Genomic DNA, 17,496 nt, shown 5'->3' on the forward strand with positions numbered 1-17,496 from the left:
TGAGCCCAAGTTTTTTAGTACTGCTTCTTATCAATGTGGTTTAAGATTATATAGTAGAACAATAATGTAGGTGTAGTAGGTGCTGTCAAATGCTGATAGTCCCCTTACGGCTTTACCTGCAATTTTCAACAAAAATTCAAAATGGTCCAACAATTCCTTGTTTAAAGTCAAGTGGTTTAAATGCATGAATAAAACATAGTTGACCTCAAATTGATCTCACAAAATGAGGGTGGCCTTGCTTGCAATGGGAATTATAAATGGTTTGCTTAAAGATTTCTAGATTTAAGTATAAAGATGTACGTGGCAAGAACTCCTCCACTCCAGAGTGATTGAAAGGTAAGTGGACGATTCAGAGTGATTTGGGCAGAAGAAGAAGTGCGGCATGCATTAATTTAGATAACAATTTCTTAATCTTTGAACGATTCAGTGAAAGTCTGATCACAACACTCATGGACGACTTATAAATTAGGAGAATTGACTACCAGCAGTACTAGTGTTATTCCCAAATTCAATACACTTATTATTGACTTGCATGTATATATATATTATGTTAATTGTCTTTAAATGATCATATCATACAAAAAAACATATCATATCAAAATACCATAATATACTAGCTAGTCGAATCTGATAGTTCAATTTGTCAGAAACATGTTATTTATTTGTTAGTAGGAAGGGGAAGTTCTAGCTCTCCTTGTCTTTATAGTGTAGCTAGTATATTTATCTTGGGATAGAGTTTAATTAGCATAATTCAATTGAATGTGTTCAATATTCCAATATCTAATGAACACATTGTGCATTGTCACTTGTTATTTTCTCGCCACATTCCATTCTATTCCACCACCGGGGTAGGACTCTTTTGATAATTATTTGTGTATGGCTTTAAATATATGTAGGTTTTTAATAATGGAATGTTAGTAGCTACTTCATAATTTCATAACATTGTCGCTGAAAGCACTTCATCTAAATTGTTTATAAAAGCTATTGGTGAGAATTAGCAGTACAAATATATATATCCAAGTCCTATATATAGACTCTCTATATTCCTTGGGTTGGAGAATGTTGTTGTGCCAATTGATTCCTATCTGGGGCAGGGTTAATTTTCAGGTATTTCACCTGTGAATTGATTGCAAGAAAAATCATTTTCAGAAAATAAATTGAGGTTAATATTCTTATTTTCACAGATTTTTAACTCCATGGTAATAAATTATACTATTACAAGTGATGCAATTTTTAAAAATATAATGAATAAGTACACCAAAAAAATTGTGATGGTTCTTATCAATGTGGTTTAAGATTATATAATAGAACAATAATGTAGGTGTAGTAGGTACTGTAAAATGCTTATAGTCCTCTTTACCTGCAATTTTCAACAAAAATTCAAAATGGTCCAACGATTCCTTGTTTAAAGTCAAGTGGTTTGAATGCATGAATAAAACATAGTTGACCTCAAATTGATCACATAAAATGAGGGTGGCCTTGCTTGCAATGGGAATTATAAATGGTTTGCTTAAAGATTTCTAGATTTAAGTGTAAAGATGTACGTGGCAAGAACTCCTCCACTCCAGAGTGATTGAAAGGTAAGTGGACGATTCAGAGTGATTTGGGCAGAAGAAGTGCAGCATGCATTAATTTAGATAATTTCTTAATCTTTGAACGATTCAGTGAAAGTCTGATCACAACACTTAAGGACGACTTATAAATTAGGAGAATTGACTACCAGCAGTACTAGTGATATTCCCAAATTCAATACACTTATTATTGACTTGCATGTATATAGATATTACGTTAATTGTCTTTAAACGATCATATCATACAAAATATATATATATATATATATATATATATATATATATATATATATCATATCATATCAAAATACCATAATATACTAGCTAGTCGAATCTGATAGTTCAATTTATCAGAAACATGTTATTTATTTGTTAGTAGGAAGGGGAAGGGGAAGTTCCAGCTCCCCTTGTCTTTTTTTTTTTTTTTTTTCCTTCTAATTGAGTACTTACACACATGCTTTCACAAATGTTCGAACTCCTGACCTCTTTTTAAGAAAGAGGAGCTTAGTACTACTAGGTTACTGGCCTGTTGGTAGCTCTCCTTATCTTTATAGTGTTGCTAGTATATTTATCTTGGGATAGAGTTTAATTATGAAGTAATCGCTGCATAATTCAATTGAACACATTGTGCATTGTCACTTGTTATTTTCTCGCCACATTCCATTCTATTCCACCACCAGGGTAGGACTCTTTTGATAATTATTTGTGTGTGGCTTCAAATACTTGGGACAGGGTTAATTTTCAGGTATTTCACCTGTGAATTGAATGCAAAAAAAATTATTTTCAGAAAATAAATTGAGGACAATATTCTTATATTCAGTCTTTTAACTCCATGGTGATAAATTTACTATTACAAGTGAAGCAATTTTAAAAAATATAATGAATAAGTACACCAAAAAAATTGTGATGGAGAGATATTTAAATAGAAGTCTAAGAAATTTTTAATACAAATATTAATTAGTGTAATTTTTATTTATTTATTTTTGTTTATTATGGTAGTTTGAAAAATCTTTTTATCTTAACTTAAAAAAATATCTACATTTGGGCTCCGTATGTTTCGATGTGAAAAATATTTTTTTTTTCAGATAAATTTTATTTTATTTTATGTTATTTTATTTTATTTTTTGTTTTTTTTGTGTATTTGGCAAATGTCTATGTTGAAATTGAAGTTAAGTCTATCGGACGGGACATATAAAATAACTTGTCTAAAATTGATGAATAACAAATATCAAAAAAATAAAAAAATGTTTTCTAAAAAATATTTTACATCCAAACAAACCAACCCTAGATGTTCAGAAAAAAAGTTGAAACTTTTTATTTCCTTAATACAATTTTATAAAATAATGTCTTTCGAACGAGTTAGTGACTCGGCTATACCAAACCCCTACTTCTAGCAGAAAGGTCATGAATTCATGTCTAAGGCTGTGTTTGGTAGGGTGGGTTCAAAGGGAGAGGATAACAGTAGTTATGAGGTAAAGGGAAGGGAAGGATAATTTTAATCTCCTAACGTGTTTGGTTGATTATTGAATAGGAAAGAAATGGAAGGATAGGAAGGAGAATTATTTTAATAAATTTACTATTATGCCCTTTTATATTTTAAAATATAAATATATATATATTTGTCTCCTATATAAAGGAATTTTTTTTTTTAGGGCAAATCATTTCAGCCTCCATTTTTTTAGGGCAAATCATTTCTGCCTCTATTCTTGTTCTCAACTCCATCTCTCTATTCTTGTTCTCAATGCCAAACTTCTCTTTCTCTATCTCTCTCACTGCAACTGCAAACTACTATAAGAATCAGAAGTTCAAAATCCATATATTTCAGTTTGTATATTTGTCTGCAAGAATCAAAACTTCAAAACCCATATTGGTATCATTTCAGATTGTTCAAAAAATCAAAACCCATATCGATCAAAACTCATATCAGATTGTTCAAAAAATCAAAACCCATATTAGTTTCCATCCCCCGCTGTTCCAATTCGGGTTCGCCGTTCGCAAGCTTCAGCCGCTGGCCCTCTTTCTCTCAACTCTCAAGCTTGCCCCCCTCTCTCTCTCCAACTGCTAAATCAACTAATCAAGGTCTGTAATTCTTGTTTTGCAAACTAAATGCACATGTAATCAAGGGCAAATTTGGCATCTGAGATCACACACCAAGCCTCTCTTTCCCTTTCCCTTCATTTTCTCCCATTTTTGGGAGCTTAAGAAATTTACTGTTGAAGCCTTTTGTTAACCCTCCAAACCCTTCCCTTTCCTTCCAACAATTTTTGCTAAACACAAATTTTTAATCCCCCTCCATCACCTTCTCTTTCCTTTTCTCCCTTTTTCATTGCACCAAACTGACCCTAAGTGAAACTATGACCTGCGTTATTACTAAAAAAAATTAAAAAAGAAAAAGAAGAGTTTTATTTATTTCTGAGCAATGCTTGAATTTGCCCTATCAAGACAAGTTTTGTCCTACATCCTGATGTGGCCCTATGAAAACTTGACATCGGTCTCTTCTTCAATATTAGATCAAATTGGTTACCCGGGTACAAATCCATCACACAAACCCATTTTCTCTCACCTTCAGTTCTTCCTCTCTCTTCTTCGCTACCTTTTTTTTACTTCTAAGGCCAAAAAAGAGAAACATTGAAACCCAACACAACATCATGTCACAGCCGTCAAAGTATTTCCTTCATCGCGCATCGCTACCGGAAAATCGCAGTCATCCATGCTCGCCATTGTTCGGCATCCAACACCAAACCTTAAATTACAGGTGCCAATAGCTCCAACTGCAACTAAAGTACTAATACGTAAACAATAATTGCAGTGACCCCAACTCCAAACCTCACAATTCCATCAATCCAAACATACCCAGAAATCCCACCAAAATTCATTCTCGATTTTTATGCAACAATTACAGAACCCATGAAAGTACAGATACATATATATATATATTCCCCAACACAAAGCTACAACTGGGTCTTTTTTTTTTTTTTTTTTTTTTTGCCTTCCACAAATGGAAGAACTAGAGGAATTTGTCATTACTTCTTTGCCAATTTGTAAATTGAGCCGAAATCCATGTGATATTCACTGTGCAGATCTGTAATTATTCTTCTTCTTCATCATAATCATAATAAGGGCTTTAAACCCAAAAATATAAACCCGGCTTCCTAAAATGTTTCGTTGAAGCTGAATAGAATCAAACCAAGTAAAACACCGGCGGAAGCAAGGTTGGCAGTGCACCGAACAAAGGCGAGCACGGTTGCCAGCGATTTTCCGGTGGTGATGCCCAATGAAGGAAATACTTTGACGGCGGTGATAAATTTGGGATTTTAGGGTGGAGGGTGGAGAGACGGCACCACTTGTGGCGGAAGAAAGGGATGGTACATGGAGAGGACTCGGCGCGTTGGTTAGTGAGGATAAGCCAAAGCTTTAGCCAAAAAACCCGTTTGTAACGGGTTGATCCAAATACTTTCCTTTTTTAATATAATATCATATTTAAACAGTTGTCAAGTTTTTCATCAGGGTAAAGGACAAAACTTGTCCTGGTAGGGTATAATCCAAACATTGCTCTTTATTTATTACTTCATAAATTAGGAGGGAGTCAAACTCATATATAATACTGCAGTAAACTTTTTGGTGTTTGTTTATGCAATTAACCCTGTAACTATAACAAATTACTGAACTAACAACTCGTGCTGGCTGCTGACATCTCAGAGACAGAGCACAGCAATCAGTCATGGCAGCGGGCGGAGGAAAGCAAAGCAGCGCCAAGTCCACCACCAAACGCAGAAACGAAAATTCCGGAAATGCCCTTCGCCACCGTCACCGTGAAAACCTGACCCACCTCATCACCCTCGTCGCTTCCGCCACCTCCGCCGCCCATTCTTTCCTCTCCCAAAACGACCTCCGCCTCCATCCTTCCCAAACCCTAACCCTAGAATCCCATATCTCCTCCACCTCCCTCTCCATCTCCAAACTCCTCTCTCTCCTCTCTCCTCCATCACCACTCTCCTCCTCTTTCTCCTCCTCCTCAACTCCCCCTTCCTGCTGGTTCCACCGCTTCCTCTCCGCTGCCTCCGCCAACTACGACTCCCGATGGGTCGACGCCTTTCGCATGTCCAAACCTTCCTTCACTCTCCTCCTCAGACTCCTAACTCCTTCTCTCAACTCTCTATCTCCGATCCCTCCCAATTACGCTCTCGCCGCTGCCCTTTTCCGCTTATCCCACGGTGCGTCCTATAAGTCCGTCGCCAGGCGGTTCGGCCTCGATTCTGCCGGCGCTTGTCGTGCATTTTACATGGTTTGCAAGGCAATCAATGAGAATCTGGGACATCTTTTCGAATTTCAGACCGATATCAAACGAATTGTAGTGGGTTTCGGTTGGATTTCACTTCCCAATTGTTCTGGTGTTTTAGGATTTGATCTGTTTGAGATTGATGGTGAGTTGTTGGGTGAAAATGGATCGTTGATGGTTCAGGCATTGGTGGATTCGGAAGGCAGGTTCTTGGATGTTTCCGCCGGGTGGCCTAATACAATGAAGCCTGAAACCGTTTTACGGCAATCCAAGTTGTTTTCGGGTGTGGAGGAATCGAGGGAGTTGTTGAATGGGCCATCTTTTGAGCTCAGTGATGGCAATTCTATTCCACAGTACATATTGGGTGACTCTTGTTACCCTCTTTTGCCATGGCTTCTCACTTCTTTTGTTAAATCCGATGAAAGGAGTAATTTAAGTTCATCAGAACGAGCTTTTAATTCAGTGCATAGTCGTGGAATGGAATTGGTTGGCACAGCATTTGGGAGAGTTCGGGCTCGATGTCAGCTTCTATCGAAGCCTTGGAAGGAAGAATGTATCGAGTCCTTTCCATTTGTTATCATAACGTGTTGTCTACTTCATAATTTTCTGATCAAGTGTAGTGAGCCATTTCCTGATGAAGAGGCATGGTACTCGAAGGATCAAGAGCTTGCAGTTTACCAAGGAGAGGTGGATGAGAATGGGCTGCGGATCAGGAATGCACTTGCCTCACATCTGAGTAGGGTGAGTCAGAGGAGGTAAATTCTGAATTTATGAATGCAGTGGATCGTCCTTTTCTTTTAACACTTTGTGTTATATATAGTAGGAATGGGATAGTAGGAATGGGTTAATGTGAATGAGTTTTGTGTTTTGATGTGATCTACTTCAAGATGCGTTTCTATTCAGATGGATCCCTCCCTCTCTCCCATTTAACTGCTACGCTAATATCTATGTGTTTGTGTTCATAATTCCTCGTTATAACATTTGAATGACACGAATGCTATTGAACTATATTTTTGTTGATGAGGAAATGCATTTCGATGGGGCTAGGCATGAGGTTCTCAGAATGTATGCTTTGGATTTTCTGAGTTTTTGCACATGCCCTAGGTGACTAGTGAAATAAATAACCGTTGAATGCAAAAGTGATCCAAAAATACTTGATGAGTGGCTCTGAAGAAAAGAGGCTGATATACTTCACCAGTAAACATATTAAAAAATGGATACATGTTTCAACTGAATAACAGTTTTGGGCTTTAAACAGAAAGTTCTAACAGTTACATGTCTAATGCACCTCTATGCGATAAAATCATAAGTGTTGCCAATGTGGATTTATGTATAAAATAGCAGAAATTCTGAACAGCGTGGTTATTCAAGTCGTCATGAAGCGATATAGGATGTTTCCTATAACTGAACTTGCTATCTTCTTCATTGCCTTTTGTGGATGTTGACATTGTTGATCATAGTTAGTTTTGGCAATTTGGTTGATCGGGAAATTCTATATGCCAACTTTGTGGCAGAAAATGGTCATAGGGCGTAATCTCGCATGATGCTTGGTGTGGGAGATGTTTCCTCGAGAGGTGTTCTTGGTCTTTTTTAGTATAGCCTCTGGTAAGGAAGTGTTGGAACCAAATTATGTCAGGTTCTCTAAGAGTGAAGTTGTGTGAGCTCAAAATTAAGTAGGCCCGAGTTAGTGAATGCTTCCGTTAAGATTTTGCATGGTGCCTCTATGTGGGTAACAGATTTACAATAGTGAAAATTTTTGCGAGACGATTTTATAAGGATTTGTGCTGGGGATGGAGAGTGAATTTCCTTGAAATGCTTTTAGCATGTCAAAGTGCTTCCCTACGTTTTTTCTTTACCTCAATCAAGCTGCAGCCTTATGGGTGATATTGATTATTGCTGACAGGAATCACGGGAAGAATATTCATCTGAATTGGCGTTGTATGTGTAAGGAAGCAAAGGAGATTGTCAACTATCTGTTGATTCACTTTGTGCTAATTCGATATTTAAGTTGTAACTGTTCTTTCAGTTTGAATAGCTTTGAAATTATCCTATTCTTGGTTGTTGATTTACTTGTTGTTGGCAAGGGGCTTGTGTAATCAGAAGAGTCTGGCTGTTCCAGAAGAAGTTGTAGACTGTATGGAACGAATGGAACAGCCACACATGAATGATATTGAGATGTTGTACTGCTATTAGATACAAGTTTTAGGTCACCTAATTGTTTATACTCAATTATAGATTTTATAGGTTATTTGTGCTTTTTATTTGAGCTTAGACTTTGTTTGCTCTTACATACTTTAAATGGGTTGGACATCTTTTCTTGCTCACAGTTTAACTTATTCTTACTTGCACACCCTAAACAAACAAACCAAAGAAAAAAAGTTCCATATTCATTAGTCCTTTGTCAAATAACTTATTGCATTGCAGTCAAACAATCTGGGATTATTGTTTGGTTGCTTAAGGAATAACAATGAGAAGCAACCAAGGGTAGGTGCTCTATTAAGTGAGTTGGTTGTTGGACTATCCTAAAAGCCTTGCAAAATTAAGATGACCTGTTGAAGAAGAAACTTGCCTTTACACGTACCTTAGACACATGATATATTTTTGAACCTGGAAGAAATATGCCAATTTTGAGTGGACTGTGGGTTTATCAAGCTACAATTGTGAAAAAATTAACTTTTGTTGAAAATTTGGTTACACTGATACTCAGTTACCACAATAATTTGTTGCTATCACCCTCAATGACCATAAGTTTTACTTTTTAGAAATTGATTTATCCGATATTGGGATTAGGAAGTGGTTGTATGGAAGGCATAGTTATCTGAGGAAAGGACTGATGAGCAAAAATGGTTCCAGTAAGAGAGCTCAAATAGTTGATGGGATCTCAGTTCCTCTAAGCATAGGGCAGGGTATCCTTGTCACAACTGCCACTGATATCATGCTCTTGGGGATTTTTTTTTGTCTCCTTTGCACAGGCCTGCTTATTAGTTTGATTTTTTTAATGAAACAGGAATAACTGTCTGAGTGTAGTAAGGAGTATTTTTCTGAAAGATGAGCGATAAAACCTCAAGATGAGTAAGTACTTTTGAGGGAAGAACCAAGAGATATTTGGTTTTAAGGTATGAGAATGCAACCGGGGACTGTAGTAGACTGCTATCGTTGCTACTGAACTCTCCTTGCAATATTACCTTCAGCTTGCTCAATTTGATGGCTGTACTGTTGTGATGGAAATCATTCTGCTGCTTAAATAGTAATAGACATGAGATTGAGGTAAAATCATTCATCATCGCCCCCCCTTCTCTCTCTCTCTCTCTCTCTCACACACACACACACACGCACGGACACAAACAAAACAGACAAGCAAAAATTTATTTGACAAATAAGTATAATTGTAATACAAACCGAGAGGATCCTTAAATAGGCATATATATATATAACTATGAAGATGCATGTAGTATCTACACACCTCTTTTGTTGGACAACTTGAGAAAGCAGTCAAAAACAAAATAATTGCAAGAGGTCCCATAAACTTCGATGGTGTGAAACCATGCTCGTCTCCAATAAGGATTTATGTACAAAACTGCAACAACTCCTAAAAATGTTATAAGGAAGGACACTGTGAAGGTCACATTGAAAACATCCATGTCCATGAAACCTTCATCTGAACAATTTGGTAATGTTGATGGTGAATCAGTTTCAGTACAAATGTTATGTAATGGAGGTCCACAAAGAAGAGGATTTCCCTCGTAGCTGCTTTCTTCAAATGTCGCAAACTGAGCTTTCTGGTCCGGAGTCCTACCATACAATAAAGACTTCCAAAAAGTTCGAGAGGGAATTGCTCCATTCAAGTTGTTGTAGGAAAGATCCAAACTCTCTGTTTGCTTTAGCCCCAAGAATGTTGTTGGGATTGAACCAGTGAGATTGTTATGTGACAGGTTCAGTGCAAGGATCTCACTTAGCATTCCGATATCAGGTGGGATTTCCCGTCAGGAAGTTGCAAGATAGATCCACCCGACATGTAGTCAAGGATATTGCCTTTGTAGGCATAAGAAATCTTTTTTGTTGTGAACTCCACTACTTGTGGCACACTGTTTGTTAGGAAATCTTGAAGGTCAAAAAGATAATGATAATCTGATCGTGCTCCATCTAACGTTGATCCCACCATGTAGGACAACGATATGTCTCTTGGATCAGCAATTAGGTAGTCGATAGGTATAGAAGATCTTCCCAAGGTTGCCTCAAAAGATATGTCACTAAAGCAAGGAGGCGTGGGACCAGAAAGATTATTTTGAGAAAGATCCAAGATGCTTAACTTTTTCAATTGGCATAATTCAACAGGAATGTTTCCCTCGAAATTATTAGATTTGAGGAGAAGAATGCTCAACATGGAAAGGTTGTCGATCCAACTTGGAATGTTACCGGTTAAGTTGTTCTCTCCGACGTATAGCATTACCAATTTAGAACTGTTGTAAAATGCATGTGTTAGTGGGATGTTTAACTTGTTTTGGTTCAGATGGAGATGCTCTATATGTGATGTGTAGAAGCAAGATGAAATAGTTCCAGACAAATTATTGTTGGAAAGGTGTAAAAAAGAAAGCAAATCAAGTTTGCAGAACTCTACTGGAATGGGACCTTCAAAATGATTTTTGGACATGACAACTAACCCAAAATCATGCATATTCCCAACCCATCTGGGAAGATTGCCTGACATGTTGCTGCTAATATCTAATACCGACAAAAGAGATATGGCAGACATGCTGTTTGGAGTCTTTCCCTCAAAATGGTTGTCATTCAACCCTAGAAAGATTAGTGAACAAATATAAATGAAAACATTTGCGGCTCATTTTGGTGAAAAAGTAAATAATATAGATAACCAAATATAAGTTGGATTCCTTAATTGAATGAATGGAAATTTAAATTGAGTTCATAGGATCTTTGTTGGGCATGTCAGTAATATCTTTTGTAACAAATCCTTGCAATTCATTTTGTTGGAGATGTAATTCCTTCAGTGATGGTAGAGCACCCAATGTTTGTAGAATGCTGACATTTTTAAAGCTGTTAGAACTCAAGCTGCAGATTTTTTTTAGCTTGCTTAAACTCTTCAAACCTGACAAATATAAAAACATTGTTAATGTTTAGCATCTTGTTGGTAATTTCATCTCAGCTATGCAAATGAGTAGTAGGATGACATCTAAAACTAGGTCTACCAACATGTATTTATGCTCCTTCTTTCCGGTAAAACTATTTATGTGGTTGCCACTCAAGTCCAGTTCCTCCAAGTTGCTCATGTTATGAAATGCTGGTTGGCAGAGGAGTTCCATATGTATAGTTAGTTATTGATGGAAGCTTTGATTTGCAATCCTCTCTTGCTCCAAGCAACCATTGCATCCATAATCCATTACAATGACTCTTATCTAAATGCATACCACTGAATCTTGTTACATTGTCGACCTTTATCTTGCCCCTTCCTCACTCCAACGGCTTAATTAGGAGGAGACTTGACTACCAACAGTACTAGCCATATTCCCATATTGAATACAGAGGAGTGTCTTACGGGCTAGACTTATTGAGAGAGACACAGAAAAAAACAAGGCTATCAATGAGCTGTAGTTGATGGCATTGATGGCATGAGTTCTTCAACTTAACACGTTTTGAATACCAAAAACGGATTATGAATACCGTCGTCACCTTACTTCTGTTTAAATAGTCCTCTCATAAAAAACTTTAAAGAAATCACATTTAAATATCATAAAATAAAATTATACTAGCTAATCTTTGTAAAACTCATTGTCAAAAACTCCAAACTGTGGTACATTTTGTAGATAGTTTTGATGAGCCCGTTTTGATCCGCTAAGAATTATTCCCGATTGAAAGTGGCCGAACAATGGATACTCACGGGTTATACTTGTGATATATGCTATTATTTAGCTGAATTCATTCGTTTAGGGCTCCAAAATCACATTTTTCTGTCATATAGAAATATTTCCCTATGTTGTTAGGTTTTCTTTATTATAAATACATGTACTACAAGGCGAAATTTGTCATTGATTAATAATATTTTTATAGTTCTCTTTAATTATATTTTGTGAATTCAAAGTGAATTTATATTTTTCTTTCTGAACATTCATTATATTTCGCTTTGTCACTAGTCAGATGGGATAGTTCAATTTGTGCAGAAGAAAGAGAATAAAAGTTTATAAAAGTGTGTAATAAATAATTCTCATAATGAATTTTTACTAAATAATTCTCATAATGAATTTTTTTGCTAAATAATCCTCATAATGAATTTTGGTATGAAAATTTTAATGTATAATCCTCATATTGTTTTCCTTCAAAAAGTCAGGTCTTTCTTTAAAAAATTATTTGTAACAAGGTGAAAAAATTGAGAGCTCATGAGTTCTATATGAGGTGCACCTCATTATAGTTTTTTTCATATATAATTCTTTCCTTTTAATTTAATTATTGTGTACGGAACTGATCATGTCAGATTTATATTTGTTCAATTTCTAACGATTAAACAGTCGTTGATGTTTTTAAACCATCTATCTATTAATCTACTTTTATGAGGTAGCATTTGTGTGCTAGAAATTTTTTCACTATTACGATATAACAGTAGCTTCCCATAATACATAGAAAAACCTAATTATTGAACATGAATACTACCAATTACTCCCTTGTATATAGCAAAGCAAGTATTTGTTTTCACGTAGGTCCTGCTGGTTATTTGGCTACATGATTCATCCTTTCCTTTCCCCTCCTCCTCTCCCTCTCATACTAACACACACCCCAGTGTTTTCACGTAGGTCCTGCTGGTTATTTGGCTACATGATTCATCCTTTCCTTTCCCCTCCTCCTCTCCCTCTCATACTAACACACACCCCAGAGAGAGAGAGAGAGAGAGAGCACAAATTATTTGTCATATATATATAATCATCATTATACATTACAAAAACAGACAATCCTTAAATAGGCCTATATATATATATATGTACACACACACACAGCCATGAAGTTACATAAAAGATCTAAACACCTCTGGCTATTCTGTTGAACTGCTTGAGAAAGCAGTCAAGAACAAAATAATAGCAAGAGGTCCCATAAGCTTCAACGATACGAAACCATGCTTGTCTCCAATAAGGATTTATGCACAGAACTGCAACAACTCCTAAGAACGCAATTATGAAAGAGACGGTAAAAGTCACATAGAAAACCCCCATATCCATGAAACCTTCCTCTTCTGAAGAGTGATGAGGCAATGTTGATGAGGATCCAGTTTTAGTGCAACTGTTAAGTAATGGAGGTCCACAAAGAAGAGGATTTCCCTCATAACTGCTTTCTTCAAAGGTCACAAACTGATCTTTCCGTTCCGGAGTCGTACCTGATAAGTTGTTGTGTGACACACTGAAGACTTCCAAAGAGTTCAACTCAGTGAGTTGAGAGGGGATTGTTCCATTCAAGTTGTTGTAGGAAAGATCCAAACTCTCCACTTGCTTTAACATTGAGAAAGTTGCTGGAATTGAACCAATGAGATTGTTATGCGACAGGTTTAGTGCACGGATCTCACTTAGCATTCCGATATCTGGTGGGATTTCCCCTGTCAGGAGGTTGCAAGAGAGATCGACTCCTGACATGTAGTCCAGTATATTGCCGCTGTATGCATACAATCTACTCTTTGTGGTGAAGTCCACTGCTTGACGCGTCGCAACTATACTCGGGTAATATTCCGTCTCCCCAGTAAAAGAAGCTAAAAATAAAACATTCTTCGCAGATAATCCTGTCCCCACCATGTAAGACCAAAAATCTTCTTTCCAATCCGAATTATAAAATGCATCTGGCCTTAAGGATTTTGTATCCATTGCCTTGAAAGGTATGTCACTAAAGCAATGAGGTATGGTACCGAAAAGATGGTTTTGAGAAAGATCCAGTATAGTTAACCCTTCCAAGTGGCACAATTGTACAGGAATTTCACCCTCGAAACTATTAGATTTGAGGAGAAGAATGCTCAATGAGGAAAGTTTGCCAATCCAACTTGGAATGTTACCAGTTAGGTTATTGTGTCTAAGATCTAACGTTACCAAAGAAGAACAGTTGTAAAATGCATGTGTCAATGGGCCCGTTAGCTTGTTGTGATTCAGATGTACATATTGTATTTGTGATGAGTTGAAGGAAGATGGTATAGGTCCAGACAAATTATTATTAGAAAGGTCTAAAAAGGAAAGGAAATCAGGTTTGCAGAACTCTACTGGAATTGGACCTTGGAAAAGATTATTGGACATGACAAGTACAAGTAAGTAAGGTATACTCCCAATCCAGATTGGAAGATTACCAGACAAGTTGTTATTGCTAATATCCAATGCCCTCAAAGAAGATGTGGTAGACAAGGTATCTGGAATCTTTCCTTCAAAACGGTTATTGTCCAAATATAAATAGAACAAACTTGTTAGGTTCAGAAGTTGGGAACCTATCAGGCCATCCAAAATATTATTGGATAGTTTGAGGAACATTAAAGAGGAGCAACCAATTGCCAAATGTTCCGGTATTTGTCCTGACAAATTATTGTTAGACAGGTCTAAAGTCTCCAAAAGTTGTAGATCACCCAAAGAAGCAGGAATGTTAGCTTCCAATTGGTTGATAGACAAGTTTAAATACTTTAAATTCGGAAAGATGGAACCTATATTTGTTGGCAGTTGACCTTGAAGTTGATTGTTAGAGATATCAATCGACTGTGTAATGTTGTTGCAAGGATGATGAGAAAGAGAGGGTAAAGGCCCTGAGAAGGAGTTACTTCTTAGATTAAGATATTTTAAATGTGTATTGTTGGTTAACAACCAAGAGAGAAAAAATGTCCCACCCGTCAGATTGTTATGTGATAGGTCAACTACTCTGAGGTCATGCTGATGGTAGAGAAAATGGAAAAGAGTTTCATTGACATTGCAGTTTGACAAACTGAAAATTTGGAGTTGGAACCTTGGAGTTGACGAGGGAAACACCATTGGGTGGGTACTTAATCTGTTCCCATCACCTGAGATAACCTTAAGCTTTGAATGGTTAAAAAATGAGGCAAACGAGATTGGGATCACAAAATCATTGTGTGGAAAGAATAAATATTCGAGTGATGTGAGACTGGTAAGTGGAGAGGTGTCAATACTTCCAGTGAAGTTATTGAATGAGAGGTCTAATAAGCGGAGTGATGTCAAGTTCCTCGTGCATGAAGGAAGTAAACTTAATTCATTACCACCTAGATCCAACACTTCAAGCTTAAAAAGCTCACACCAACCTGACAAAAACCAAACCCCCAGTATTAGATTTTTTTATTTCTACAATCCAAATTAATCAGCCAAACAGTGTTATGAAATTGATGTATCATGATTAATTAAAATTAAATATGGTATAAAGCATATAATTAACCTTGGTTTGGTAGTCTGTAGTTGAAATGAATGTATGACAATGATAACACTCTGAGAGAAGTCATCACTCCAGCATTATGAAAAAAGCTCACATCAATAGATGAACTATCCAAATACAATTCCTCCAAGTTGCTCAATCCTTCCAAATCTAAAAACAGTTAGAAAACAAAATTATTTTGTACAAAGATATTAAGATCGTGACAAGAAAATTCCCGGCTTAATCGTGGGAAATCAATGTATCGTGATTCATGACCTACCTCTTCAAACCAAGGATCAAAAGAACAAGATAGAAAAGATATGTGGCTAGTGGTCCTGAGTTGTATTTTTTTTTATTTTTTATATAATACGTAAAATTAAATTACCAATTAAATAGATTTTAGGTTTTAAAACTATTCTAATAGAGTACGTAAAAACCTACGCTTCACAGCTTAAAAACATGATCTGTTCATCTTAGCAAAAGGGTAAATTTATACTCCTATTTAGTGCTTGAGCTGACATTTAAAAAATAATAATAACAAAAATTTGAATAAATGCTATTTCAAATTGAATTCAGAGGCATCTCAATGATATCTTACCTTTTTAGGTAACCAATCCTCTCAATTCATTGTACCACAGATCTAACACCATTAGTGAGGATAGAGCACCCAATGATTGTAGAATACTAACATTTTTAAAACTGTTCTGCTGCAAGCGTAGGATTTTCAACTTGCTTAAGCTCTTCAAGCCTGATAAATATGCAAACAATATTGTAATTAATGGTTAAAATCCAGTTGGTAATTGCATCTTAACCTGGTCTCTGAAAATTAGATCAACCAAAATGCTTTTATCTCATTTTGTACCTTCATTTCCCGTAAAACTATTTATCTGGTTGCCACTCAAGTCCAGCTCCACCAAATTGCTCATGTTAAGAAAAGCTACAATAACACCAAAAAAACTGATATCAGAATTTATACACTTCAAACCATTCATAGTAATTTAGAGGCAAATCCTGCATTATTTTTTTTTCCTTACACTAATATGAGGATAAAATTGCTAAGGAATAATATGTAATTATATTTTTTTTGTTTAATTTAAATTGCAGTTAAATAACATGTAGCTTTCCTCCAAAGTTATAAAGTATGTATGAAAAATGATAATATTAAAGCATATTGAGAACAAGAACATATGTTTTTTTGTCAACCTGAAAAAGGTATTTCATTTTTGAATTATTCACCTTGGGTGTCAATTGATCCATTCAACTTGTTGTAGGCTAGGGATAGAGTTTTGAGTGATGAAAGTGCACCAAGAGATGATAGGATGCTATTATTAAATAAATTTTGATCCAATATAAGCACCTCTAACTTCCCTAACTCAGATAATCTTTCAAAACCTGCAAATTATATTGAAAATTTCAAAGTGACTCAAAATTAGAAAAATTTCAAAAAATAATTAAAAAAAAATGTATATCAACAAACGCAAGCCCCTACCTTCGTGCTCAACCCAACCGGCTAGTCCAATACCATTCAAATCTAGATATACGAGTTCTCTGAAGGAAAGAAACAATGAGAAATTCATATAACGGGTTATGCCATCATCGTCACGCTAATATGTGGCATTGAGTAGAAGTTGGATGACCCTCCCAATCACAACAGTTGCTGTGTTTATCATTTGATTCCCAAGATGTCAGAGGAGACATTCCATTTGGATAGTTGATGGAGGCTTTGATTTGCAAGAGAGCCATCCTCTCTGACTCTAAGCAACCAAAGCATCCACAACAACCGATCCATCTCCATATATATATAAACAAGTAGTATCTAATAATGGTTCTCTCTCACCTTACACTACCTTCTATGACCCCAAGCTTCTTGTACTACTACTGGTGGTTCTTATAAACGAGATTTGAGATTATATATAGACCAATAAAGTAGGTGTTGTAGGATGTAGTACTAACTCTTTAACTGCAACCCTACAACACCAGAAACAAAAATTCAAAACGGGCCATGTATACGTATTAACCATTCCTTGACGAAAGAGCCCTTGCAAATTGAATGGGTAAAATGTTACTCCATCTATCGCAAAACAAGCATTCCTCTAATTTTGAGATGTTGCAAAATCAATGTAAAATAATATATAAAGTCCTTTCTCTTTATATTTAGTTTTTGAAAATTCTCTATTATTATTAATATATGTTTTTGAATGTTTGGAGGGCTAGTTTTATTATTATTATTACTTGCACATTGACTCATAGTCGTCCCATAAAAGG

The 17,496-nt window shown here is 36.0% G+C and overlaps 2 protein-coding genes across 4 annotated transcripts; one reads left to right on the top strand and one right to left on the bottom strand.

Moving 5' to 3' along the window:
• Positions 1-5,192: 5,192 nt before the first annotated feature.
• Positions 5,193-8,121, top strand: LOC132277358 (protein ALP1-like). Its single transcript, XM_059779209.1, has 2 exons — positions 5,193-6,605; positions 7,754-8,121. The coding sequence occupies exons 1-2, from the start codon at positions 5,293-5,295 to the stop codon at positions 7,944-7,946; spliced, it is 1,506 nt and encodes a 501-aa protein (XP_059635192.1). The 5' UTR covers positions 5,193-5,292; the 3' UTR covers positions 7,947-8,121.
• A 4,518-nt stretch (positions 8,122-12,639) lies between these two features.
• On the bottom strand, positions 12,640-17,168 carry LOC132277359 (cuscuta receptor 1-like). Of its 3 annotated transcripts, XM_059779211.1 has the most exons (6): positions 16,721-17,168; positions 16,468-16,623; positions 16,094-16,168; positions 15,830-15,979; positions 15,256-15,402; positions 12,640-15,124 (listed from the first exon to the last, which is right to left on the bottom strand). In XM_059779211.1, exons 5-6 carry the CDS (start codon positions 15,317-15,319, stop codon positions 12,873-12,875), a joined length of 2,316 nt encoding a protein of 771 aa, XP_059635194.1. In that variant the 5' UTR covers positions 15,320-15,402; positions 15,830-15,979; positions 16,094-16,168; positions 16,468-16,623; positions 16,721-17,168; the 3' UTR covers positions 12,640-12,872. The 3 variants fall into 3 exon arrangements, with proteins under 3 accessions (XP_059635194.1, XP_059635193.1, XP_059635195.1); XM_059779210.1 differs by having other exon boundaries at positions 15,256-15,979; XM_059779212.1 differs by lacking the exon at positions 16,468-16,623 and having other exon boundaries at positions 15,256-15,979.
• Positions 17,169-17,496: the final 328 nt, after the last annotated feature.

Source organism: Cornus florida, unplaced genomic scaffold (assembly GCF_030987335.1).
Source record: "Cornus florida cultivar Cherokee Brave unplaced genomic scaffold, ASM3098733v1 CherokeeBrave_3.0.0_Hap2_Chr10, whole genome shotgun sequence".
Lineage (NCBI taxonomy): Eukaryota > Viridiplantae > Streptophyta > Magnoliopsida > Cornales > Cornaceae > Cornus > Cornus florida.